This window comes from Acanthaster planci, linkage group LG19, assembly GCF_054643075.1.
Source record: "Acanthaster planci isolate LZ-2023a linkage group LG19, COTS_SCS, whole genome shotgun sequence".
NCBI lineage: Eukaryota > Metazoa > Echinodermata > Asteroidea > Valvatida > Acanthasteridae > Acanthaster > Acanthaster planci.
In genome coordinates this window covers 12,240,932-12,268,801 of record NC_141795.1, presented here as the reverse complement: position 1 = coordinate 12,268,801, position 27,870 = coordinate 12,240,932, and the positions used below count along the sequence as shown (strand labels likewise).

Genomic DNA, 27,870 nt, shown 5'->3' with positions numbered 1-27,870 from the left:
TGCTCGGTATAGCAGAAAAATCAACACCTTATTCCGGAAATGAGGCATCGGCATGAGCTGCTATAAAAATACGCACTGCTGCAGAGTGTAGCTGATATTTCGAACCCAAAATGTTAGTCTGGCTGTCCAGATTATCCAGAAAAAAATATGAAGGATTTAGTTGGATGGCATTGGCCCCACACTTGTAAAAACGGTGGAAAAGTTATTACTTCAACCCCCAAAAAGAGATATTCCTGCACTATAAAGCCACTTGCCGTCTGTGCTTTTGCAACATAATTATCTGTATAAAGTCACAGTCTTTGCAAATGAAAACGAAAAAAAAATTACATTTATTCTTATTTTCAGTTATCCGGGTCATCTGTGCAAAAACACACTGAAATTGCGTAAGATCTTGTGAACGCAGATTCCACGGCGATGATTCCAACTGATTTCCAATGGGTTATTCTGGTCATTTTGAAAGTGTTGGCTTCAGTTACAATACGTGATGCAAATATGACACGGCAGCTATTACCCTTGAATGTGAGATACGGTTAGTAATGATGGTTGACCGCTACAAGGGATCCTCAACAGCCTCGCACATTTAGCTGGGCCCAAGGAGCGTGCGCAATCAACTTGTACAGTCTGAGATGGTTGCGGGCGCTGTGGCTGTGAAAGGCCCGACGCCGGGCTAACAAAACGGCCACGTGTGGGCGGGGTTTCCTCAGCTTTGCCGTCAAGCCGTGCACAGAGCCTTTCTTGGGGCCACTGTTCGTCATCGAAAGATGAGAAGCAGCGATGTAGGAAATATGTCCATTATAACCTGGGCTGGGGTTTAGAGGTTCTCTTAACCGTATCTGTCACGTAAGCAAGTAAGGGGAGTGAGATTCCTATTGTTACATATGTACCTGCCTTGCTACTGCGAACAGAAACCAAGCTACTGCCAGTGCTGTTCATATCTGATCAAGTTTGATTTCCTGGGAGGCATATCAGTGTTTTCATAAAAAAGTTTCCAAACACTTGGGATCACGGCAGAAGGCAGCATTTTCCTAGACTCACATTAAATTCGACCTGTTTAGAAGCTGTTACTCTGTCTGTCACTAGACCAGTGAACAGATATTTTACACGGACGAGATCTTGGCGTGTAGGAAAAGTGGGACATCGCTCTTGGAAATAAATCAAATTCTGCATCGACTCGATTTTGATCCCCGGTGGTGGATTCCTCACAAAAACGGGTAAGATGTTTAAGTGACAGTGATACGTCGACATTTCTGTACGATGATGTGCAGAATAATTTTTTTATACAAAGTGAAAAAGATTGCTGCACGTAAATGTTCGATCTCATTCATTCAAGTTGATATCTACTCACGATAGATTTCATTCAATAATTTGCCAGTTTTTTATCGAGAGTTTTTCAGTTTTTAATTAGGGAATTTGTTCTCTATCTAGTATGGGCTCAAATTTTGCCAAAGAAAAACCCATACATGCAATATGGTTAGGAATTACATCTAACTTTCATTCTCTAGTCCCATATTCTTTTCTGAAGCTCTTTAATTGGTGGAAATGATTAACAAATGATGGTCAAACAAAAAAAAAAAAGAAAAAAAAAGCCGCTCCATGATTTACGCGATTTGGTGTGCATTGCTTCAGATCTTTCCCGCTACTACTTCGAGCAGCATTCCTCGTTTCAAGTTCTTTTTGCGAGTTGCTGTTAATATTATGCTTCACATTGGTGTTTAAGTATAGTCTTTACCGGTATACCTGGTACAATTTTCCTTTTTTTAAAGGGACAGCTTTCTATAAGTAATTGACAGTTACAACAAAACGTCAGCACTGAATAATGATCTGTGCACAACGGAATTCTTTGGTGTGTCAAGTTAACATTTAATCCGGGTGTACAGATATCTTTATTTCTAGACGTGCCAAGTTAAATTTTATTCCCGGAATAGAGATATTTCTATTATTAATAGAGATATCTCTATTCCTAAAAAGATATCTCTATTTCTAATACAGATATCTCTATTTTGCGATAGAGATATCTCGATTAAGTTCCCGCTTCTGAGGTCAGCAGGTCGCCCTCGACGTTTTATGTTTAAAAGTCTAGTATCTTGAGGCTCAGTGAAACTTTGTACGTGACGTTACAATGACCTCTCCGTTGCCCAGTGTGCGGGACCGGAATAGAGATTAGGAATAGAGATATCTGTATGAATAGAAATATTTGTATACGCGGATTAAATGTTAACTTTGTACGCCATAGGCCTCCAGACTATGACAATCATTGACACAAATAACATCATTATCAGCAAATCCGGTAGCAAAATGTAAACTGAACTAAAAGTTCATTGCAATTGCATCTTTTATTCGACCCGAAGACGTTAATGTGAGGCCAGATAGATTTCTCTATTGCGAACTTTTACTTGAGCTTTAGGCGTGCATTAACATGACAAGCATTATAGTTCACAGCGTATCGCTGATTCATTTCCACAGTTCAGATTTTCTGTCAGTTTGGAGCTTTATTAGGGACATTGTAAAACAAATCCTCAACTGAGATAACTCGTCTACTGGTGTTTGGGGTTGTATGTAAGAAATATATATCTTATGCACGAGTTAGCTGAAGGAGAAGAGAATTTTTTCACTATGTCCTTAACACAGCGTTGTATTACGATGCCACCGCCCGCTTTCCCCGTCTCTTTCTCGAGACGATCTACCTTTTCCCAACTCCCACAGTCCTTACTCCCGCAGTCTCGAAACAGAACCTGCCTATTCTCCGACGAGTTCCCAATAACACCCAGGCTGAATAACACCCGAGCTGATTGATGACAATGTACACAAGTGCGGTGTACTCAGTCACCAGCCGAGCAAAGAGCCGTTTTTAACTGGCTACTCCAGGGAGAGCGCAGCGAGCAGACCGCGCTTGATTTGATGGGCAGCGTTGACTCCTTGCAGGGAGCCGGCTTACCTTGCAATCAGCCGTTCACAACGTCAGTGTCGGTGGAAATGGGCTGGGGTCTTATTTCTGGACTGGCTGGATATATTGGTAGATTATTTTGTTGAGTCATTTTAATAGATTATGTTGTCATCATGAGTTAAAGAAATAAAGGATTTTAGAAAATGATATGTTTAAGTGTCAGTGTGGTGGTTTTTAAGAATCTTTATACTATGGGTATTAGGTTTTTAATGTTTGATCCATACAACCAATTTCAGGTGTATCAAAAATTTCACAAGTAATTTGCGATGGTGGACAAGGGGAAATGTACAAAAAAAATATCGAAGTGGCTCGTCTGCCATAATCTTCAGCACTTGCGTCCAAAGAAACTTTTGGCCAGCTTTTTCAAAACGTCATACTAAATATCTCTGCATCTAGATTTTCAAAACAGAGTACCCCAGATCTGAATTTTACATCTTTACAATTTTCATATAACTGATTAAGTGTTCGAACTCTTTAACTTGTGCTATTTTTAGCTTGGATGTTTACTGTCCAAATAAGAATAGGCCAAGGAGTGGCATCCACATTTCAATTTAATATTTAATCAAAATTATAACTGGTTGGCCGGAAACAAAAAAAAAAGGAAAAATAACGGATCCATTTTTAAAATAAAATTTTACCCCCCCGTTTTTAAATCTTATAAAATATAATAACCTAGACCTTGGTTTCTAAGCTTTTTCCTGGGTTTACAATTTACATAAGTATACAAAAAATAGAGGTCTGCTACTTCTCCAGAGTTATTCTTGAAATTTACAACTACACTTGGCGGTATGCAAATAATGGAACTTAACTCTCCAGTTTAGCTCATCTTAGTGGGATAAAATTTGTGCGGCATTGAAACAAAATTCAATAACTATACAAGCAAACAACACGATTGCTAGGTTAAGTTGTTAATTTGTCGTAGCTTAATTTGATGGACTTGTCCTTCAGAAATACAAAGGGGTTGAAAACTTTCATGCCCGTCTTGAAATATTTGTCAAACACAGCTCAAAAGAAAATGTTTTGATATATGCACTTTTCAGACTCAACTGGCTGACTATGTGCCAAAGCAATGGAGAATTTTTCTTTTAACTATTTAGGATTTCCTTTTACATAAACACACATCTTTAAATCCGATATCTGTCCTTATGAAAGCCAAAACAACTTGTAGAATTCTGCACGTTTGTGCTTGGGGAGTCCGAAAGGAAAGAGCGAAATTGCTTGGCCCGAGTATACGTGACCGAAGCACGGTTCGTGGGGGTAGTGCTGGTCGAGTTGCCGATCGGTTGCGGTTTAATCACAATTTACCCGCTGTCTGTTTTCTATTCTGATGGAAGAGTGTGCGCGTGGCGCGTTGAAGAAACGCTACAGCACGGACGTGTCTTATTCGCGTCCAATGACTCATAGAATCATCTTCTTGTAGAGGTGGATGGATTCTGCCGTCTCAGTACATCCGACGGATTATTGGGGACTCTTCTAGAGTCCACTGGACCTATTAATCAGTAGTCAAAGGCCTTGACTTCTGCGGTCCTATATACAAAAGGTGGGGGATTGTGAAATAAAGGAAGACGAAAAAACGGGTGGGAAAAAAGAAGATATTCACTGGTCGTAATTTGAAGGGTTATGGTGGTCGGCACGAACATTACTTGCAATGTGCAATCATTAGTATAAACCTTAGTGTCATGTTGGGTTATAATGTAGGCCTACCTTGTGTTGAAACACACGAATCTAATTGATGTTAAAGGTCCCCTGATTCTCATGATGACATACTGGACACGTATATTTGGACTCCGAGGGCTGACAGTGGTTGCTAGTTTATTCGTAGTAAATTTAAATTTTCTTTCGCAGCATGCCTGATGTATTCTGAAACGAGCAATGCTTATGTGAATGTTATCGTACGTTTAACTGAGCTCTTCACTAAGGTTAATTACTAAAACAGCTATTTTTAGCGAGACAAACACCGTACTGTTTTTGAAATCTCCACTCTCTGGAATACAGATGTACCGTTTTTGTTAAATTACAACGGTAAAACAAATGAACTCATACATGTTTACTGGGAGTCAATGAGTTGAAAGAAATAGGAGGCCTTCTATTTTTCAAACTTAGCCCATGGTGCGACGAGGTTAGCCAGTCGCAAGTTCCACACTCCTCAATACAGTTGAATATTGCAACCAAGCCAAAATCTTGCTATCCAATGAGTTTTCTTTCCCGCCTCTACAAACTACTTCGTGCCTGAACAAAAACTCAAAGGGAAGCTTTTCCATGTACTTCTGCCTTTAATTTCCTTGATTACTTCTCCGTCGGTCCGAATATAATGTCCAGACATCTCTCAGTAATGTTTCTTTTTTTCTCCTGACTGCTCGGTAAGATTCGATTTATATCGTTGCCGCTTAGTAAAACTGCGTGGCTGATTCATTCGGACTTGGATTTGGAAACTATCTTCGCAGCCGCCAGAGTTAAATTTCATATTCCAATCAGCGGGGATGCAGAATTGAATTACATATCTCTTTGATTTTGAAAATGATTGGACAAACCGGCGTATAGTATCAGCGTGGCCTTTCAGAGAGGTGGAGGTGAAATAGCGGCCGTACGGATCGCAAAATTGAAACAGTCTTGCCGTGTCGTTCAGTATTTCCAGCACAAAGCAATAATTTGGCAAATAACTTTCAATGGTGCACAAGATTTGGTGGGAAACATAAATACAATTTCTCCCCGAGCTCCGAATTTATGATTACTTTTTTGTTTAGTGATTATACTCTAGGCTGCGCTTCGTATTGTGTGGTGTGACTTAAACTAATTTCGACTTCTGTTTGAGCAACCCTCACAAAGGTGGTTTTGCTTCTTTGCCAAATATCTGGAGAACAATGGCCTTAGTGGCGTGAGAGGTAAAATTCTTGTAATTTGTATGATCAAAGTGACTTTGCTGAAGCGCTTGGGCACATCGTTGTTGTAACTTGTATATATCATCAATTTTTTGGAGTCACTGGCAAAAATTAATTTAGAGGCATATCGAGTTTCTGCATCAGAATAATAATCGAAATCCCACGCACTGAAACAATCCGTTCCTAATTCAATTTTAATCATTCACTTTATAAACTAAAAATAAGGGCTACCTGAGATGTACAAGTGTATCAGTCTATCTAAGACACTTGATCAAGAATTCATGAATTGTGTGTTAGATCCCCAAAGGGTATACTTCCCGTTCGTCTGTTTTTAATTTACTGACCCACCTCTGGTCTAAAAGTTACTTATACGGCCAACAGACTGTGAATAGGACAACATTTAGAAGGCAAATTTTAATTGTTAGTTGTACATAATTTTGGCCAAATTTGCTGCAGCCTTGGAAATTTTAATATGCATTTACCATGACGCAAATGTATTGTTTATCATTTGATAAACACTACCATTGAAAAAAAAGTGAAGCGGTAATATTGTATACAGGGAGAGATGGCACGACAATTTGTACAAAAAGAGTCAGAAGTAAAAATTGTATAACACACTTTGTTAATTAATTAAGCCAGCATTCATTTATGTCATCCATTTCACGTGTGCGTATGAAACGCTATTTTTTTAATCCGACCCTTCCGCTTCCCGAAACCGCAAACAAAAACGATCCACGGCCGATCGACTTTTGTCCCAAGTTTATAAAGCGTGCACACCGTCGATACCGACGTAACACATATGAAAACGACGAAACAGGGGATGACCAAAACGCAGTTCGTGGAAACGAGATAACGAGACTGAATTATGACCCCGGCCTTAATATTGCAGCAAGAGAAGACCAAACTGCTGATAATTCACATTTACGTTTCTTTCCCATTTAATGTAGTACAGGATGCAACCCAACGGGGGATCTTACAGCCCTGCTAGTCTAGGCACGATGGGGGCTATGTACTATCTACACCAACACGCACAGCAGATGTACCCAAATCATCCACCCTCCGTGCCTGCCCTGACCTTAGCAGAACGACTGGCCGGTATTTACTTTTTTTCTCGTTTTAAGCATGTGTTCATTCTAACCGCTGCATGTTTGTTAACATGGCCATGTTCACTACATCAATTCAGCTGAGCTTACCATGATACTTGTTTCATGTTCACATTGATATCAACCCGACGAAGAAACGACAATATTGATGAAAAAAATCAACAAAATGGCAGCCGTTTCAAACAATGCAACTTACTAAATGTACATAGGTAGCCGAATGTATAAGAAAAATCTTAATGTAAAAGGGATGGGCAAAAGGAGTTTTTGAAACAACGTACACACTTTCATGCATAGACACAAGTTATGGATCTCCACGGTAAACTAATCCCATATCACATGTATACACGCATTCAAATCGTAGACTTCGAACATCATAAGGGAAAACAGCGCGATAGGGTCCACCCCGGGAAACTGTACAAATCCTGTGGGTTAAAGTGGAACTCATGGGCTTAAATCCCGGGAGGTGGGGATATATATATACGTTTGAGTGGTTTTAAAATCAGCAGACAGTTTAACTGAGAACAACATTAAATGTGAGTAAAAATAATTATTTGTGACTTAATAATGCATCACTGAAATTATTGAAAAGAAGGAAAGTGTGACAACCTGTCTTTTTGCTAGCCATTGTGAGTTAGTAAGCCATTGTAGCGCACATTCAAAACGTTCCACACCGGGATTGAGGTCTCTTGGCAAGGAAGAGGCCAGAAGAGAATATTATATTAATTCGTCGAATGAAGCTTTTTTATGTTTCGATCTTCGGGTTTGCCTTTTTCCACAACATAATCTCAAACACCGACCTTAACAGCGACAAAAAAAACCTCTAGCTTGAATTTATTGTCTGTCGAATCAAAGCAGAAATAATGAAGACTGCTACATTGGAAAAATAATACATTATTGATTTTAATTCATTGCTGTTCCTGTTCAGATCAGCTTTTCATTTCTTTTCAAGGTGCCGGTTTCAAGATCATCAAAATTAAATCGCTCACCAAGTAGCCATCGAGCTTGCAATCAAACCACTCTACTGTGCTTTTGTCTTTATAATGGTTGTAATATTGAAAGCAGGATAATTGGTCGGCTCTCAGGATAAACAACGCCATGTCAGACATTGGCCCCCGGTCTCTTTTATTTTCCAATTTCAGTCTCTAATCTCTGTTTTATTATTATAATTATATTAAAAATCCCGTCAAACCAATTAAACTATATCTTCTTTTTGTGACAAAGTACTGTCAAAAGGAGGGGGAAATTAGTTAAAACCGGCGCCGGTGCGAACGGCGGCCGTGCACGATGCACGGCCCACCCGATCGTGGCTTAAACCGATCCCTAGTATATTAAAAACCAAAAATTAGATACGAACTTTATTTATTTTATGCCATAAGAGTATTGTTCATGACGTTACGTTTGTCATCCAAGCACAAGATTGCGGAGCACAAGGGGTAGAAAAGACGGGAGAGTGGTTAGATGGAGACTATTGTGTTGTATCTTGAGTGGAAGAAGGAAGAGATACCACGGGTAGCCCGGTCGAATTCAAAGGACGTGCGTGCAGTGTCATTGTGGCCACCAGTGATCATTCGGTTGTTGAAACAGAGTGCATTCGAGATTTAACTGTTGGACGATGCAAATGATCAACCGAGTGTTGCTGCAAATCATGAAAATGTATTGTGAGGAATCACCCACTCGGCTGCCTTGTTCACGTTTTATGTAACACATGTGATTTCAATCCTGTTATCATCGGAACGGACAGGATGATGAAACTAAGTTACAGTTGAGTCTGGTTCCTCTCTACTGTACACTATTTGTAATGTACCGACTGGCCGGCTTGTACAAGTGAGCGAAATGGGACTCTATTTCGATGTTGACCTTTACAACTTGGCTGTCATTTGGAGACAGTGTACCCTGTACAATATAAGAACGACCCTTTCTCAACCGTATACCAGTCTTCCAAAGTTCACAAGTTACAAGAAAACGAAGGCGCTACCAATGTCAACAAAATGTGACATGTGACTTTTTACCGAGCTTGAAGCTTCTTAGAATCAGTGAGTCGAAACCAGTCGGATCGACGAACGGAGTTGAAGCCGAAATTTGGAAAAATCTCACTTGTCCGTGATTCAGGTTGCACGAAAATTAATTGTACATGGATCCTCGCATATCACACATCTGTTTACTCTTGAGCTCATGCAGAATGGAGTTCTACTACATTTTTGTCCACCTCATGTGCTTGGAAAGAAATGTTTGAAGCTTATTACTTTGTACTCCCAAAATCCCTCTTACAGAAGGTAACAACTCTGATAATTTGAGAGGGTTTTTCCTGAAGAAAAAAAGTGAAAAATCTGCATAGCCTGAAAGAAAGTGACTGAAATATGTTCCCCTGTTCATTTTCAATTTTCCGCAATGTTCACGGAAATTGCTAGTGCAGTCTGGTATGCGCATGCGTGCATAAATTTGAATTTATTTGTAAACTGGTCTATTGATGAACTGCACATGTTAACTAAGCAGCCACGTCAATTAGTCGGTGGTCTTTCAGCTTTTTGTCGCAAATTATGTATATCCCAAATTCAAATTGAGTGATGTGTAAAAAGCAAAAGAATTGGTTCCTCAAAAGACTGAATCTTTGAAAGAAAGACCTGCGAAAACCAGGTGTCAAATTGATCATCCACCTACAAATCAAATTCTGGCCACGGGGACCCGCCGCGCGCTGGATCGATCTCGGCAAGATAGAGCATCTCAAGCCCGAGGCAAACGTTTAAGCGGCTGTTTTGTGATCCAGGAATAAGTTATAAAAGTGCAGCTCCTGGATTGGGATGTATCCAATTTGTTGCAGTCAGACGCATGCAGTCAGTGGAAAAATAATTTGCAATTTCATTTGGTTCTTGTTATTGTAAAAGGCCTCTCTGCAAAATATCAAATGTCGTGTTTCAAGTTAATGTGGATGAACATATTCAACATGTGATAATAGCATTTTCAGTTTAAATTTAAAGAGAAACACAGAATAGTAAGAAAAACCATTATAACAATGATAAAAGCACACTAAAAGCCTTCATTCGTGATACGCAGAAAGCAATCCAAGCTTTTAATGTAAAGGCATTGGTCTTGCTGTGATAATAATCTGAATAGAAATCACTTCAATGATGAGTAGAGTGGCACAAGTAAAAGTTATTACTTGCTGGTTCGATAGGCCTACTGCATTGGTACTGAATCTGTCCCGGAAAAGTATGTCAACCTGGATCACCTTTCTACCGCAAAATTGATTTTAAAAGGAGCAGGACAGGGAAGCCAAGATTATCAGTCAGTCAAGGTTACATCAGTCACACGTTACATGAGTACATCGGTCAAGATTACACAAGCAAACCTGTCATTTATGCTCAAAGATATTTTCATCTGTTGACAAAGGCGGGTGGATACCGCAATCTTGGACAAAATTCCTAAAAATAGAAACGAAACCAAAATATTGCTGGCTATGATCAATGCCATTTCAGGAAAGCCGGAGGGGACATCATTTCCTGACGACTGAGGCAAAATACTTTTTCTCAGCCTGATATAATTATCATCTCTAATTCTTTTGACAATGTGATCCACAAGCGTTGGATCCTTCTTCGCTAATAAGATTCCTCACTCCGACTTTCCTTTTTTTTAAAAAGTTTTTGTATCTCAATGCCTCCTCCTCTTCGTCACTCTAACTAACATCATTGAAATCTTTGCAATGAGACAGAAATAAAGACCGGAAGCAGCCACAGTTTAGCGGCATGTGCGCTATTGTGGCTAAAGTTGCTTTGACCTCTTGAACTTCTTGCTTGAACTTCGTACCCATATGCCCAATCTCCTCCTTGTTGCATGATCTATTCCTCTCGATATCAAAGTCGCTGGCTTCAAACCGGTGACAGTACTTCATTAACAGACTTAACTCCTTACTTTTCTATAAAATTGTTAGGTCTTGCATTGATTCTGTTTCTCTGATGGGCGCGACTGATGCAGAGCGTAGGTCTCTAGGGTCTTTTCCTTATTCCCAGCTAACCATCCACTCAAATTCAAACCTCATATTCAGCAAAAACAACCATACCCCGAACCTCAACCATTCTCCTATTGAAAAAAGTGTTAAACCTATCGCTGGCGTGGGTCTTGCTTACTGAATTTCTGAATCTTTCATCGAAATTTAGATCAAATTTCTTTCATTACGAAATCATTTCTTGCAACTTTGGGGTCATGTCTAAGCTTAAGATTCCCCCAGTATCTCTACGAACCCTTCTCTACTACAATGCCCTCGTCTTACATCACTTTATTCATTGCAATATTGTTTAGGCTCGTGCTAGTGCCATCAAACTGCATTCTTTATTCGTTACCTTCAAATAGCCGTTCAAGTCTGTAACTTTTCCCATCCCAGAGATCACTCTTTGCTCGTATTGAACACCGGTTATGATTCATAAGTGGTAGTAGAGATATTACTCGTACGTGCAAGTTAGCTCAAGGAGGGGAGAATTTGTTTCACTCTGCCTCTAATAAAGCTTCTTAGAACGACGTACAAGAGATGCCCTTGTCCCTGTACTATGGAACGTAGATTCCCATTCAATAAATACCCACTACTGCATGAAATTTACGAGTCTGTTTTTCAGAACCATTGTTTATTTTAAGGAAAACAAATTGTCATGCAAGGTACATTTTTAATTTCTTTTGCGTAGGGCAATTTTTTTTCAAGTTTCTTTCTAAGATACATTTCCCAGGTTCGTTTTTTGCAGATTTTTCAAATTTTGTTTTTTCAAGGTTTTTTTTTCGAAAAATTCATAAGCCCACCAGTGCCATGAAGTATACATGTTAAAAAGTGAAGTATAAGTTTTCGAAGTTCGCTTTCATGAGATATATTTTTCCAAAGTTTTTGCTAGATAAATTTCTTCAAACTTGTTGATAACGAGATGCACAGCCATATCTTATCAATACTATTTGTACAGCTATGCTCCAAAGAGAACTCGGTCTCTTTTACTTGAATGTAGGTCTTAGCTATGACCAAACCACAGCTTCAACATTGTCAAATCGCAGTATCATCACCATTAACATCAACTGAATCGTCAACTTCAGGGGATCAGACTATTTTGCCAAAACGAACTTTAAAAAAAAACCTCACTTTTCAAAAATATATAATACATCGCACTTGTAGACTTTTATATTATCCCAATATTTTTATGTATCTTCATTTTGCCACAAGTATAGTCCCTCCGTTTCTGTTCTCTTTTTGTAGGTTTTTGTTGCCTCATTTGGTTTCTTTCTTTAACTTATATTACAATTATAGGTGTTATTATTTTGTCCTAGTCTATCATTGTTTTCTGATACATCAATCTTTTCTTTAGTGTAATCTTTCAATCCTTTGTGTTTGCCCTCTCGTTTCTAGTGTTCGTTCTTGGCAAGCCTCTGCTTACCCAAACAGCCCAATACTCCTTTTTAATATCCCTTTATTAACAATTGTTGTGCATATGTGCTTGTTATTTCCATTTTTAATTAAAGGTAGGTTTTTTAGCTCTTCCTTACTATGGCGATTTGTATTTTGATGGAAGAATGGAAACAAATGTGATATTTAATTGAAAATTGGATGGAATTGAATAAGTCAAAAACACGTGTAGAGACTGCGTTTAAAATCCTCAGTAGTGCCTTCGACGTTTGCTCAAGGTTGCGAAATAGCCCTTGTAAACTGTTGGGACAAGGAGCATATGTTTTTTGGAGAGAATTTTTGTCACACAGGAGATAACCATTCGACATAGTTTATGCTTTTACTGTTAATGGGTATCATAGCATATTACTCTACTTGGTTATCTGCGGTGCTTCTCATTGCAAGTTTAACGGGACCTTAGCTGTTATAGGGTACCGGTAACTTCGCAAGGCAGACGTACTTATTAAACATCGCCAAAAGGATGTGAATACATTTCTGTATCTCGAAATATAGCATCGGATATCACCTCTTTTAAGTAATTTGCCCAGTTATTGTTTTCTTTCAGATTTTATATTGGAAGCCCGATATGGTACCCACAGAAAGCAACGGCGCAGCCGCACTGCGTTCACCAACCAACAGTTAGCCGCGCTGGAGAAAACATTTGCTAAGACACATTACCCGGATGTAGTGATGAGAGAGAGACTTGCGATGTGCACCAACTTGCCTGAGGCGAGAATACAGGTGTGAATTCAAAATCTGATTCTTTTCTCTCTCCCTTTCCCTCCCCCTCTCCCTGCCTCTCTTTTCACACACACACACACAAAACAGGTTAGAATACATGTTAACCACATCTTTTTAAACACGACTCGTCCAAAGGAATAATAATGATTTCTTCTCAATATAGCGTTTTACAATAAATCTCGAAACTTTCCCCCAAATTCAAAAGCAAAAGCTGGAGTCAAAAGCAGCAGATAAATCAAACAGAAATAGTATAAGTGCACGTTGTTTATCGGAGACATACGCAACATCTTTATGTACTCTAAAAAGGGCAGTTTCATAGGCAGACTGAAATTTACCATACAAAGCATCTGCCCGAAAAAAATGTTTAAAGTTGAGGCAATATCTTTCAAATATGTCGAGGTTATGATTTGACGCGTCCTCGGAGGTCAAAAGCCTTGCATCACTGGGATAGGCTCGAGTAAACCTTTTGTGCATTCGTTGTAACTAATTCAAAACAACAAAAAACAGCTTCAATTGCATACAAACATCATGAACAATGCCAGAATCAAATGAAACATTCACAGTACGTACTTAATCAGGAGCTTTAATGTCAGGATAACCTGTGACTAATTTGTTATTGGGCATTGGGTCTGTTGAACAAATTTTGTACGCATGGTTTCCACCAATTGTTAGATAATTATCATCAGTTTTCAAAGGGCAAAAAAACCCCCGAAAAAACCAACCAACCAACCAACCAACCAACCAACCAACCAACCAACCAACCAACCAACCAACCAACCAACCAACCAACCAACCAACCAACCAACCGACAAACAAACAAAACAGACAGACAGACAGACAGACAGACAGACAGACAGACAGACAGACAGACAGACAGACAGACAGACAGACAGACAAACAAACAAATCAACAAACAAACACACAAAAAACTAATATACGAAATAAGCTTTAATTACATAAAACGTACTTATCTTCAGTGGTATTCTGTAGATTTTATTGGGAGATACGAAGTAGTTTCTTAGAAAAGAAATTAGCAAAATTATGAGTAATGTCACAACATACAATTTGTCCCTCAAAACACTTTTTTATGTGCATTTAAAAAGAGATCTTTAGTATCAGGTGCTGAAATGCGATGTCGGTGAAACTCAGTTTTGGTTTGGATCAGTATTTTATTATACGACTACCGCATCACCTTGTAAATTTCTTTCTGCAATAGAATCTGGTTAAAACCATTGTGAGGTTTATCGGTCAGTTTATCAGTTTATCAGGCAGCGTAACACATGTTCGTCAATAGGACTGCTAAGAGTAAAGTTGCTAGTCTAAGAAGGAGCGTTCATGCTTGTGAACTTCGCAGGTCCTTCAATGAAGAACAAATAGAATATAAATTCAATGTTTCTGAATGCACCAAATTTTAAAATTTCCTAAGGGTTTTGAATCATCTTTTAAAGAAGGGTTTCCGATATTTCAACACTAATTCTTGTAATTAAGAACGCTTTTTGGAAAAGCAGCCTTTTTAAATCGAATCTTACGTTTGAGAAAAGGCACATTGATAAATGTTATAGATTAAATTTGCCATTTTCATTTTACGGATTTCTGATGATTTTTCTTATATCTTACTTTCACCGTCTTGTGGATGTTGCACTATTTGATTGTTTTCACAAAAAAAAATAAAAATCTACAGAGAGACCATTTTTCATGAAATTCGCCTCTTCGTGAAAACGCTGACAATTTGCAGGTATTATCAAACAGACCCTATCCAAAAAGTCAAATAGGCAACAGTCACAAGCACATTCAAGACATTAAAATGACAGCATTTTGAGGGACTAGGACTAAAATGTATAGATACATATCTTTTCATGCATGCAGAGGAACATTACTCTGCTTGCATTTAAGAAACAAGGCAGAAACTAAGAAATCAAGATGCACTTAAACTGGGAAATTCAAAGGTTTCAAATTTTTTTGAACTTCACAAATGTCAGGTCTGGTTCAAAAACCGTCGGGCAAAGTTCCGTAAGCAGCAGCGTTGCAAGTCATCATGTGATGACAACAAGAACGTAGATGTTGAAAGCAAAGGAGAGACCAAAGAAGGTACAAAGCCAGAGGGTGCCACGACCACCACAGCTGAGGCTGAGAGCAAGGGACCCGACGACGCATCGGGCGGTACCATCAATCCCGCACGCTCGCATGCCTCCGCCGTCGATGGTGGAATGGAAAACTACCCATCCTCAAGCTCCACGGAGCGAATTCAATACGTGGAGGGTAGTACTCCTGGCGAAACCATCTGTTCTCATGAAGAATTGGCGGTGAGTGGAGATGAAGATTCTGAGAAAGGTGAAACTGATGACGACAATGATGACGATAATGAGGAGAACACTGCAGCGGATGAAGACAAAGAACATACGGAAGATAGCAGGGAGACCAGGAGCGATGTCCAGTCCATCAATTTAAAGATCGAACAAGTACACAACAAGGAGGAGGAGAGTAACACTGAACCAGCCTTAGACGACAGTACCACGGTTTCACCTGTAAGAAGCCTCAGTGAATCCAGTAAGTCAGTTTCTTTAAAGATTCCATACAGCTGAATCTCGTTGCATTTGAAAATAATAAAAGTCTATCTGTGTGCGGTCCCGCACCCTGTGAAATTACACACAAAAAATATTTGAACATATAAATTACTTTTTTAAGATATACATCTGATAGCTGTGTATCTAACTACATCGTTGTTTCCAAAATTAATTTGTAGAAATTAAGCGGTGGCTTAAGTTGAACCATACCCACTGTCCTTTCTCAACAACTTCTAATGTAAGCCTACATATCAGAAAAAAAACCAAACAAGCGAGATTTACAGAAACTTTACCGAACTTGCTCATACCATTTTGTTTCGAAACCCAAGCTCCCAGAAAAAAAATAAACAAAGGAAACAAAGGAAATCAATCAAGACAAAACATCACATAGAAAACTTACAGCCTAAGCGTATGAGTGAAATCTGTACCTCGACTTAACTAGGCATAAAAATCACCAGAATTTCAGTGTCAATAAGAGTAGTGTTGTATTGGGAAAGCAAATTTTCTGCCAAAATCTAAAGGGAAATCTGTAATTCGGTGACGGCTGCAACGTTTGCAAGATCTTGATGCCATCACATTAAGATGGTAAAAGTATGGCTTGAAATAGCTGATGAGGCTTTCATTAATTATAACTTGCCACGAGGTTTTGAATTCAAATAGAGAAAGAACGAAGGTCAATAAGTTAGTGGGAGATGTGTCCCCTCACTATTAAAGGCTTACTTTATTTCCCCACCGAGGCCCTAAACAAGTTTACTGTCTTATACCTACCCACATTTTCATCCCTCACCTCTGAGAGGCAATCGACGCCCACAAGAGCATGGAGTCATGTTGAATTACTGTGTTAAAGGCAATTTACGTCTTCACCACATGCAACCTTGTAAGGGAATGTAGAAGGAAGTGCATGTATTCCTATAACCTTGTGTGTTGAATCATACAGGTAACCATTACTTTGCAATGCTGAAAAATAACTGCTACGAATGAGTGGACACTGTCTTATATAGGTCTATATTACCCTAATTATTCAAACTTCTTTGTTGTTTGACATTTTCAATTTTCCTTCTCGCTTTTTGTCAGAAACATACAAAACCTTTTCCTGTAGACCCTTTCCAATAATGCAAAATTTATCCGAAAAGATGCCCCTCCCGATATTGGCTGTACTTAAATTACTCAAACTTCTAAAGTTTATCCTGAATGTTCAACATTCAGTCGCACAAGGTTACTTCAAAGAGTAAATAGCAAAATATCGTCGGAATGAAATTGAAAAACGATTTCAACGAAACCACAGAGTCAACGTAATTTATGAAATAAACCCCGTTTCTACGTCCTTACTGAATGCATTCTTTGAGCTAAAATTATAACATTATGTTATGAAATCATACAACCCGACTTGTCAACCGATAATAATATTTGTACCAGGTTTTGTCCTTACAACAACGTACGTACTGTTTTATTCTCGGTGTGGTCTAAGAATTGCGAAAAATTGGCAAGCTTTCTCTGGCGGGAATTACTTAGGTACTCGTTGCTACATTAGATTTGAGCCAGCTATACCCGATCCCGGTAAACCTAGTGGTCAAGCAGTTGAAACGAGTAAACTAATAAGCAGGAGGTTGTTCGTTTGAATCCCATCAGAGGGGCTTCCAATATTTTGGAATACAGTGTATCTAAAATACTTCATAACATAATTTGTTGTGGATATACAAGGTGCGCAGTGATCTCTAACGCTGTCCTTCCCCTATGAGAAAGCTCACAACTCTCGGAATGCACATCTGTGTGAGGGCAAAACCTGGTATAAAATTAACATTCCTGAGACAAAGCTCAATTAATATCATCGATAAATAATATTTTAAAATAAATTCATAAATACCTCAGACAGTTACCCTATTCAAGTAACGCGCAACGTGACCGTGTATTAACGTTTGATAATGCCCGCTGCGTAAAAACGCAACGCTCTGGCACCTGGATACGAGACAGTGTAATCCATCCCTATTGGTCAAGAGTCGGTATAAACTGAGGCACGCCCAACTCGCCATGCGCGCGCCAAGTCCAAATAAGGAGATTCTCCTGGACTCCTTGCACGAGGAATATACCATAATATGGGACAGGGGTGTTAGGGCAAATGAAAGTACAATTCTTGAACAAATCCTTGGAAATTTATTGTACAATGACTTCTCTTGACACTCTAGCTAAACAGTATTTATGAATGGGAATAAACGCACATTTAAGGCCGGCCAAGCACAGCTTCCCCTAAAAAAGTCAAAACCCGTGTGATGTCGTGAAACTTCTGTCCAGTCATAAGCTATATATAAAAATACAGCTCTCTGTGTCCAGTCCATCACGATACCTACTAGTCTTCTCACATCTAGGCTAATCTTCTCAAAAAAAAATGAGTATGAAACTTGGAAAATAAAGGTTCGAGTAAATTATGACAAACTGTAAAACTGGATCGGACTGGATCAAGAAGATCTGCTTTGCCTTAAGACGGAAAAACTTGGTTTACATAAATTGTGGTTAAAAGGATCTCCTTGAATCCACATGTCTCTACAGCTACAGCTCTTTTGCTTGTTGTACAACGCGTACACAACTAATACTCCATGAAAATAATGCGTTGTGGATTACTTAAATATATCCAAGGTCAGGAATCATCCCTTAGGCTGTTTCTTCGGAAGTTGTGAAACACAATACGGCCTCTCAGAAACCCATCGAGGCGTCCATAAGTTATCTTTAATAAAGACTAACAATAACAGCCAAAGCAATTTCATAGTGCTTCTGATGCCCAATTATTACTGGTAGGTTTCTGGAAGGGAACCGGTCTGATAGAAATATTTCGTGTGCATGTGAATTTTGTTTTTGTTACAGCAAAGAATTGACACAAGTGAAAAGTCTCTCTCGAGCAGAGGGTGATGACGGAGGGGTAATGTCTTTCTCCACGTCTGATGTTGATGTTAAATTTGCTGTGATGGGTCCGGATAAAGCGGCATTGATAGTTATCTCCGGGGGTTTTTGAGGTGTAAGCTAGCGTATAATCGCCGAGCTGTCGGAGGTATTCATTCAAATAAGTGTGGAGGCAATCATTGATTATACCTAAGATCAAAGGAGAACTATAGAGGAATGGGAAAACAATTTTGTTTCCCGAGCTGTTTTACCTCGGAGCCAGGAAATTCTTTCCAGTACAATTTGTATGTACCGCCCCAGGTTATTTTGCCCTTGCTTTGTCCCCAGTTGACTCCCAGCTAAAGGAGAATAACAAGTCGGCAGAAACGCTGTTATCTTCGAGACTAATCGACGGAATAACTCAGGGCAAATCTCCCGCAATCACGAATTCACAATTTTCGTTTTTTCCTTTATTCTCATCTTTCTTATTTTTGTTTTTCACAATGGGCGAATTAGAAATTAAAAAGAGAATAATTCAGGCGCTGGTTTTTCCTTGCAGTTCCTGTTGAAAGGGTCGGAGCACCGTCAGATTCCATGTGATTCTGTTGGCGTTGAGAGATGGATGCCTCGAACTCTTGCGATGAAAAAAACGATCCGTCGTTCATGTTTATGAGAGAAAAGCCCACAGACTAATGACCTTTCCATAGAGTGCCCATTCCCATATATCAAAAGAACAACATTTTTCCTTTGAGTAACTGCGTACGAAAGTATTGACATCTTGCAAACTTAAACGCTGTGGCATGAATGAATGAAGTAAGCACCTGTAAGACGTTATCGCATGCACGTTTATCTTCCAATATTACGTAGGCCTATGTGCAGTAGAAATGCAAAGGGAATGAGAAAAGTTCCTTTTAATACCATCCTTTAAAGAACGTGAGGTTCATGTTATATCGTGCCGCTATATCAGTTGTCAGTCAAATACAAGACCTTTACTTCCTGCCATGTTGATTCCTAATTCACAGCTTGTTTTCTTGTGTTGCCCGCACGACGTGCACGAGTCTGATCGTAATACGAGATTCAGGCCTCGGGAACTTGGGACGTAGGAGAACAGCAGCGTGAAATGAGCTCATTGAAGCGGTCCTCTCCAAACCTTCGGATCGCTGGATATCTCCATCTTATTCGAGCTTGGCCAGAGCTTTGCCAGCCATGCCGTGCCCGACTCATCACATTAAGGCTTTCCTAATTGGAAAATTACTTCTCTCCCTTATGGTTTCTTCTGAGATCTGGCCATGATTTCGTTCTTCGGCTGGTGTAGAGATAAATTGGGGGAGAAATCAAGGAGTTTCGAGAAAAGCGTGGAAAAGCGGCAAAACTCGGGGCCCAGGGGCTTTTTTTCTGAACTTGTTCTGCTGCTTGGTCCCTGTAAGTGATTTCATTATGAGGCCCACGGCTGTCGCTCTGGGCAAGTCACGAATCTTTCTTTGCCGAGAGCGTTAGAATTTAAAAAGCTTCTTAGTTACCAGCACTACATTCATGCCAGAGGAAGATATCCGGAAAATGGAGACCCCCCTAGCGTATTGTGTATGATTATAACGTTATAAAGCAAGTATAAATCCTGGAGCTTGAAGGGAAATGTCTCGGCTTCCAGACAATTTGACAAGTAGTTCAAAAGTGTCATGACTAAAGCACTTCCAAAATCCTCATAAACATAACATTTAAAAAGCCACTTTGAAATACAAACTTTGTTGCTGCCTTTGTTGCAAAAGTGGAATATGATGTCTTCGCATTTGAAACACAATGTTGGCATAATAAATTCTAGCAATGGAGAGAAACAAATATTTACAAAAACCTTGACATGTTTTAATTAGCATCTTTCTCCTATCTACTTTTTTAGAAACGCTTTTTAGACCTGAAATACTCCGAGCGCAATACCGCTACTCTTGATTGGTCAATGTGTGTGCATCCACCGTACAGGAGTAAAAGGCAAAACGAAAAAGGAAACAGGCATTTCGAACGCCATCTTCTTTTGTGTTTCTACTTGCCTATCGACCAGGCTCGAATCGAGTTCCGAACTGATGAAATAATTCGGTAAAAGAAACGGTGGAAGTCACTCACTCTCGAATCAATCCTCTCCGCGCTTGCTAAACCGACTTTCTGTTTGGATTCCCACGGGGACGGCCGCAGCATAACTGACCGGCTTGAGCGCGTGCGTGCGAACCAGAATCTGCGGAGCTGTTATTTTCTCCCCCACCACCTTTCTTCCCCGCGGGTGCAGAGCGAGCGCTCGCGTTTCGAGTGGGAGTGTATTTGTACGAGAGCATTCTATTGATTTCCAATGAGTGTGCTGCAGCGTTTCGCAACTCCGACCGTTGGGGTACGGTTTCAGCCGTCAGTCGATACTTGTATCTGTCAAATCGGGTTTTGACGCTGAAACTGATGCAAATTTTTACCCGAGGAAACTTTTAAACAGGTTGAAAAAAGAAAGAATGCGCGGGAAGAAGATCGAAGAGAGCGAGAACTATCGATAATTATGATGGCGGTAACTTTCCGGGAGCGCTGAAATTCGAAGCGATATATCGGCTGTTTGCGCCGGACTTTATTAACGGAAAGGATTGTTTCGGAAAGTTAAGCAGGTTGATACCTTATTTCCTCCCCTGGGCATACCCGTGTAAAGTTAGCTCTTTTTGTGCCAGTGGAAGATTATTGAATTAAACGAAAATATCTTGTTAGCCTTTAAAACAAAATTGTCCCTTTGCACACAAATCGAATCACAAGAGCTAGCCTGTTTCGCGACTAGTGTTTTTCAGTAAAGTGCTTTCCTGTTGAGTAATTTTTTAAAAAATGGATCATTTTTATGCGATTTTTCTCCAAATACTAATACATGCAAAGATTTTTTTGGCAATACAAGGAAAATGTTTCCAAGTTTTACATACCTGGGGTAAAACAGCTTGTAGATTTCCTCAGAAACAGAAAGATAACAGGAAATAAATGCCTTCTTTTAACTGCTTTCGTCGACGCAAAGTTCATAACTTTTTATGGAAAGATACTGTATTCTATTATGTTTTCTTATGTGCAGGCGAGGGCAACTGGCTTATGGATTCCCTCCGGGGTGCAGCTCTGAGGACTGGAGCGGGGCCATCAAACGGCCTCCCTCACCAGTTGATGGAGGTTGCATGCCGATCTGGGACCCCCCATCAGCATCCTATAGTCGGTCACCTCCAACCCATCCCCTTGGACCTTCTTTACCTCATGCAGCGTCAGGCAGGACCGGTCGGGCACGGTGGCCTCCACAGTGGTATGTTCCGGCCGCCGATAGCTGTCCAGCCAGGGCCTTTTCTCCGGATGGACCACCCATCTGGGCTTCTGTCTGGGTTCCTGCCCTCCGTATCCCTCCCACCTAACTGTAACTGGAATCGCATGAGGTTTTTACCTGGCATAGGGTCACCACCACCCCAGCTTCCCCCATTGCCGCCAGCGGCTGCCACTGCTGCGGCAGCGGCAGCTGCTTCAGCCGCCAGTTCTGCTACGGATAACGTTCAGGAAGGGACTGTGCACTGCAACTCCAGTATTGAGAGTTTACGGTTGAGGGCCAGACAACATGCAGCAGCCATAGGGTATAACCACATACGCTGAGGACTCAGTAGCATTTCAAGTAATGGGTCAGCAACATGGGATGGCCAAACCGTTGAGTCATCTATTCCAACATATTCGATTTTTGGGTCAGTTTTAAACTACCACTTGTTGTTGTTGTCTTTGTCAGACTTCACTCAGTATATTGATTGTGTTGTTTTGCCCCTTTTTTCTTTTACTCTTGGTACATTTTTTAAAGTTTCAAGTAATTGCAAAGTCATGTGTCTATATGTAATATAGACCTGCATCTTTCATCTTGTTAAAGTAACATAGAAAAGTTTAAAAAAGGTTATTGGAGGATGTGTAGTGTGCTTATTATAATTATAAACTTGTTTGTACATAATGGATTAACGTTATGAATACTGAATAAGTTGAGATTCTAGCATCTTGTTATTCTACATTGAACACTATGAGGTAGTTAGTTGTGTTATATATTATTCCATGTAGAAATTGCACTACGGTTGCCAGAAGTCCGCCTTATCATTCTGTTAAACTGTACTTTTTCACGCATCTTCTTAAACCTATTTTCTAGGAGTTGCTTGTTTCCAGCGGACGCAGTCCGTTTACATTTTCACCTAAAAATCCTACAGCTCGTTTATGTTCCCCTGCAGCACTGACTTTTACATTCCTTTTCCGGTCTGATTTTGCTAATAAAGTACCTTGATTAAACATATTACTGCTTATATTGAAGAACAGAGACTGACAAATAGAAGACAAAATCATAAAGAAATAGCACGTATAATAAAAACAATAGTAATAATAATGTCACCGCACTTACAAGGCGTACAGCTTTTAAAGTGTCTGTCACTCTAATAACACCTTCATATATAAACAATTATACTTGTAAAAGACTGTAACCATTCAATCATGTAATTGAAACCACATATATATTAGTGCCTTTGCTGCTTGAAAGTTGCAAACATTAGTGTTTTGAGGGTTTGTGGTCGAAATGTCCACCTTTGAAAATTTAGAAATAAAGTAAAAAATATAATCAGCAGCATTTACGATGACAACGGCACAATAGACGATTAGAAGTTTCTGTACCTGAAAAGAAATGGCGTACGATGTGCACTTTAAATTGTATAGCATCTTAGTAGAATAAATTTCTTGCCGCGGTACTCACGGCAGTGGCGTATCCAGCGGGGACATGCTACCAATTTCCTTTTGGGGAATCGAAAGTACTATATAGCATTTTTAAAAATGGTACTACAGCCATTCTTTAGAGTGCAGATTCTTTTAAGGATCAAAAAAGAAAAAAATTGTTTACAGAAACAAACTCCCGTCTCCACCATGAAGAAGGGGAAAAAGTTTTCCAGGGCGACAATTAAACATAATTAACAGTGTAAATCGAGTTTGTGTGTGCATGATAATCTGGTCTAACACTGGAGCAGAGTGTTGTAGCCACCCCATCACTGGCTAACCACAAACAGCTATTAGTCCCCCATCTGACATGGGCTGGGGAAAATAGCGTGTCCCAGGTCTTGTGTTAAGGGGGAATATTGATTAAAAAAAACTGTCCAAACTTTTCAAATGTAAAAGAATCGTACTCCCCTAGAAAAAAGGTAGTGGTTCCATTTCTAAAATGCCAACGCTTTCAATTAAAAATGGAAACATGTTTGGGGGTGCAACTTGCCTGTGCCTCCCGCCACTGGTTTGGGATGGTCCCATCTCCCACACCCATCGCCGCCTGTGCAATATACAGTCAAAGATTTAAAACACGAGCTGCGTTCCCAGTTTAACTCACTGATCTCACGAGCGTCATCGGCCCTTTCATGCAAACGCCCACGGTGGTCATGTATTCCGATTGGGGCAGGGACGTGCGGGCGCAGCCGATAGCGCGTCTCCCCAGAGAATATACCCGCCTGCTTGTCCTAAAAGTGATGACGTCGCTTAATCATCTAATTCGTCATGTCAGTGCCTGGCAGGCCACTGCCTGAAATGATTGAATCCTTTTCCATTACGTTGATTTTTTTCTCTCTCGATCTTCTACATTGAAGGGTTAAATTTGCCCATCCCGTAACAATTTTAAGACAGTAATTAAGGTAAAATTTGGCAATAGACGTGTTCCGCAGTAAATCCTTATACATACAACTAAACGCTTTATATCGTCAGTGAATTGTTTCTGTAGTTTTGAAAACAACAATAAACGGTCTAGCGTGTTGCAAATCATTGATTGTGCAATAGAAGAGTTTGGAACTACATGTAGTGTAAAACTTGTGAGGTTGAAAATGGTGTTAATTTTTCCTGCATAAAATAAAGTCGACAAGCAAAAGGCTACTTATTCCAAACCAGTAGTTCATCGTCACCAAATTTCATACTGTCTTTTCACGGATGTGTATGGTCCCCTTCATCATTACCCTATTTTCAGGCTATTTTCAAGTGAGTGAATCAGACGTAAAACCAAAACCCTATGACAACATCAGGTGGTCAGTGGTGTTCCATCAAGAGTTAATCATATCTAAGCCTATATACCTTCAGCATACTCTCTACTGATACACAGGCCATAGGACACAGGACAAACGTTCTCGTTTCAGAGGTTAATGTAAGAATACCATCGGTGAATATGAATGCACGCGTTCAAGAAACAAAAGTGAAAAAGAAAATACTCAAGACAATGAACTGGTATAAAAGATATCACCTTTGTCCTGTACCTTAACCTCTATTAAGATCCCGATGACAACAATGGCGAGGATGTTGGCTGTACTTTCCTTCTGTGTCATCCACAAGGAGCCTCTGGGCGACATGACGTCTCGAGCTGCCTACCTTCTCCATCTATCCCCGCAGGCACAGTTGATGTGATTAAACTAGCATCTTGCTGTGTTTGGCTTAAGTTAGCATAGAGCTTGTGTCATTTACGGCTTGATGTTGTTATCACGAGGCCTTTTCCCCAGTTCAAACCGTTGTTCCTCTGGCTTGTCACTTAGCTAACCAATACCAACTGAGACTTTGAAAACGATTACCGCACTTTACAAGTGATTGTGGGCCGCTAGCTATTTTGTCCTAGTCAAAAAAGAGACTTCAGATCACGTAGAAACAATCCCAATATCGCTAAAAAAGACATTGGAGATTAAATCCAGAAAGCAGAGGGAAGACAATCAAATCTAGCCCGTTGGTGTCACGATGAAGTTGGGCTAAATTTGGTTTATGTAGGAGGGGGACTCCGTCTATTGAAATGACAATGAAGAAGAAGGCATGTTTGAATATCAAATCCAATTTATAATCAACGGCGCCCAACCTAACGGTTCACCGTTTGGCGGCCAAGCTTGCGAACACCGACCGAGGGGAAAACTGGAACCCTTTTTGGGCGAGGTATTGTTCGGCGGTGCACGGTAAAACCAGATCTTTTTTACACCAATTACTCCTGAAAAGAAAATTCGCCTAAATTAAGAAGTTCCCACCTTTCCAACTACTCGATCTTTTTACCCTCTCGTGTTATCCAGCCGGGACATAATAGCAGGGGACCCTCCGAGGGGAAGAACGATTTAAATCGATTATCTTTTTCGAAGAGGAGAAGTAATCTAATATAGTTTTTCACTCCTCACAAGTTAAACGTAATGAAATTAAGGGTTGGCTCTCCTTAGAAAAGAAGCCAAGATGCCTTCTTTGGTTTCACCGTCTCCTGCGTATAGCAAGGACTTGTCCTCCTGGTCGCTTTACTGCCGTTTTATGAGTCATTTTACAATACTAAAGCCGGAGTAAGGTCGAACTTATTTAAGGATGCATAATCTCTTGCTTTACTACTGTATGCAAGGCTTGGGTCATGTAGTTGGGTGATTTTAAGTTAGTTTTAGACGAGTAGAAGCAGAAATGTTGGAACTCTCCTTTATTTTTTTAAAAGAAGTTTCCTGACGGCATTAAATCGAGGTAGTCTGCCATCTCAACGTCCAACATTGACTACGTCATTTATCAATTCTAGATAAATGATTTTCATTCAACCCCCTTTTCCATAATATTATTGGGGGAAACCCTATATGCTACATGGGGAAAGACTAAATGCATACTTCCGCCTACATGATGTCAACTAACGAAAACGCTACAGGTTTTTGGTATAAAAACCTAGCCATCTCTGGGCATTTGCCTTCAGTGAATATCTCATTGTTCTCGAATAAAAACTGTCGCAAATACTGTCTTCCTTAGTTTCTTGCTTCATTCGTATTATTTTTGAAATGATGAATATGTTGTTTAGTTGCAGTGTACCTTTAAGGTTTAAACCTTTGACTGGAAGAATTCCTAAATGATATTTACAGAGTATATCTGTAAATAAAAAGAAACACATTTCAAACCTTTGTTTTAACTCCAAGTTCAGTACAGGTAGCTTAAGGCTTTCAGATGCAGTAATCGTAATTGATGAATAAACAAATGGCAATAAAAACGAATTAATGATAAATCGAATAGATAAACTGGTTTTAGATGCAAGTTACTTCGTTAGCGGCGGTTAAAATTTGGAAAACATTTTACTACTCAGATACATGGTATTGAATTAACGCAGGTTCTTAATGCAATAAGTAACCTTGCTCCGTGTAGGCTTCTATGATAAGTGCTACTCATAGCTCTGCCGTGTCCAAGGGTGCTGGTGACTCTTAATTTCTTTCGACGTAACTAGCTACTTTCCTGGGATCAGCAGAGAGTGCATGTCATGTTTAAAGGCAAAAAATTACTCAAATTGTTTTGTTGAGTCCATGTTTCCTTCACAAATTGTTGTGAAAGTATAGCGGCCACCGGTAACTTGGATAAAGAGAACGAGAGATTAAAGCGCTATGTTGTTTTACATCATGCTTTGAGGATAATGGGGACGGTGATATCGGTAGATAAGCACAAATTTACACAGGTACACTTCAGACGGATTGTGAAAGTATTCGAGAAAAGTCTCTAAATCCACAGGAGATCATTAGAATACTTTTGTGACAAATATAATAAGCCTTGGCCCCTTTGCGTTTTTTTCTTAGGAAGGGGTAATCATCGTATGTGGGCGTGGTTAACTGCAAACTCGATCAATTTAGTAGACACTTAGAAACTTAAGTTCTAAGAAAAACGCCGGGCTTACTTTCCTATTATAAAACATCCTCTAACCAACTAATTCCCCAAGAAAAAAAAATCTACATATAGACTCGGACCCTCGGCTTGTTGGCTCGAAGTATAGCGCTCTGCTAACAGAGCTACCATTTAAGTCGACCAGAAAAGCAAATTTATTGTGTCTCATACTTAGATGTTTGTATATCGTACTTATGATAATTGCCCCCAACCTTCCTAGACAAAAAACACAAGCACAACGGTTAAAATATGCCCGTTTTATTGTAATTTCCCTAAATTTCCCAGGAAAAAAAATGACGCGGCCCGTCTGCGTGTCTGCAAATCGTTGTGGAATGTTTACTGCCTGAACTAGCTCGTGCGCCGCGTGCTCCTCTCTCTCTATCTCTCTCTCTCTCTCGATCTCGATTGTGGATGATTTAGAATGTTGCGAACTTATTGCTCCTATAAGGCATCATACGATTGAAAAAATTTACCTTCCTGTCATCTTGAAAAAAAGCAAAACAAAATAAACACACATACAATCGAGAGTATTATCTCCCTTACCCGAAGGATTCGAGTCAACACGACTAACTCACTCGAATGCAGCCATGAAAACAAACAAATTCCAGCCTATAAATGCCCGTAGAACACACATCCTGGTGAAAGTCGCCTGTCAGGCCAGTGTATTTCCGACTTCATTTCCAGTTTGCACCTCACA

The 27,870-nt window shown here is 39.8% G+C and overlaps 1 protein-coding gene across 2 annotated transcripts; it reads left to right on the top strand.

Moving 5' to 3' along the window:
- Nucleotides 1–722: 722 nt before the first annotated feature.
- LOC110987863 (uncharacterized) lies at nucleotides 723–24,494 on the top strand. 2 transcript variants are annotated; one of them, XM_087130158.1, is made up of 5 exons: nucleotides 723–1,211; nucleotides 6,776–6,918; nucleotides 12,902–13,077; nucleotides 15,057–15,624; nucleotides 21,589–24,494. In XM_087130158.1, the coding sequence occupies exons 2-5, from the start codon at nucleotides 6,777–6,779 to the stop codon at nucleotides 22,143–22,145; spliced, it is 1,443 nt and encodes a 480-aa protein (XP_086986284.1). In that variant the 5' UTR covers nucleotides 723–1,211; nucleotide 6,776; the 3' UTR covers nucleotides 22,146–24,494. The 2 variants fall into 2 exon arrangements, with proteins under 2 accessions (XP_086986284.1, XP_022106679.2); XM_022250987.2 differs by having other exon boundaries at nucleotides 6,771–6,918.
- The last annotated feature ends 3,376 nt before the right edge of the window (nucleotides 24,495–27,870 follow it).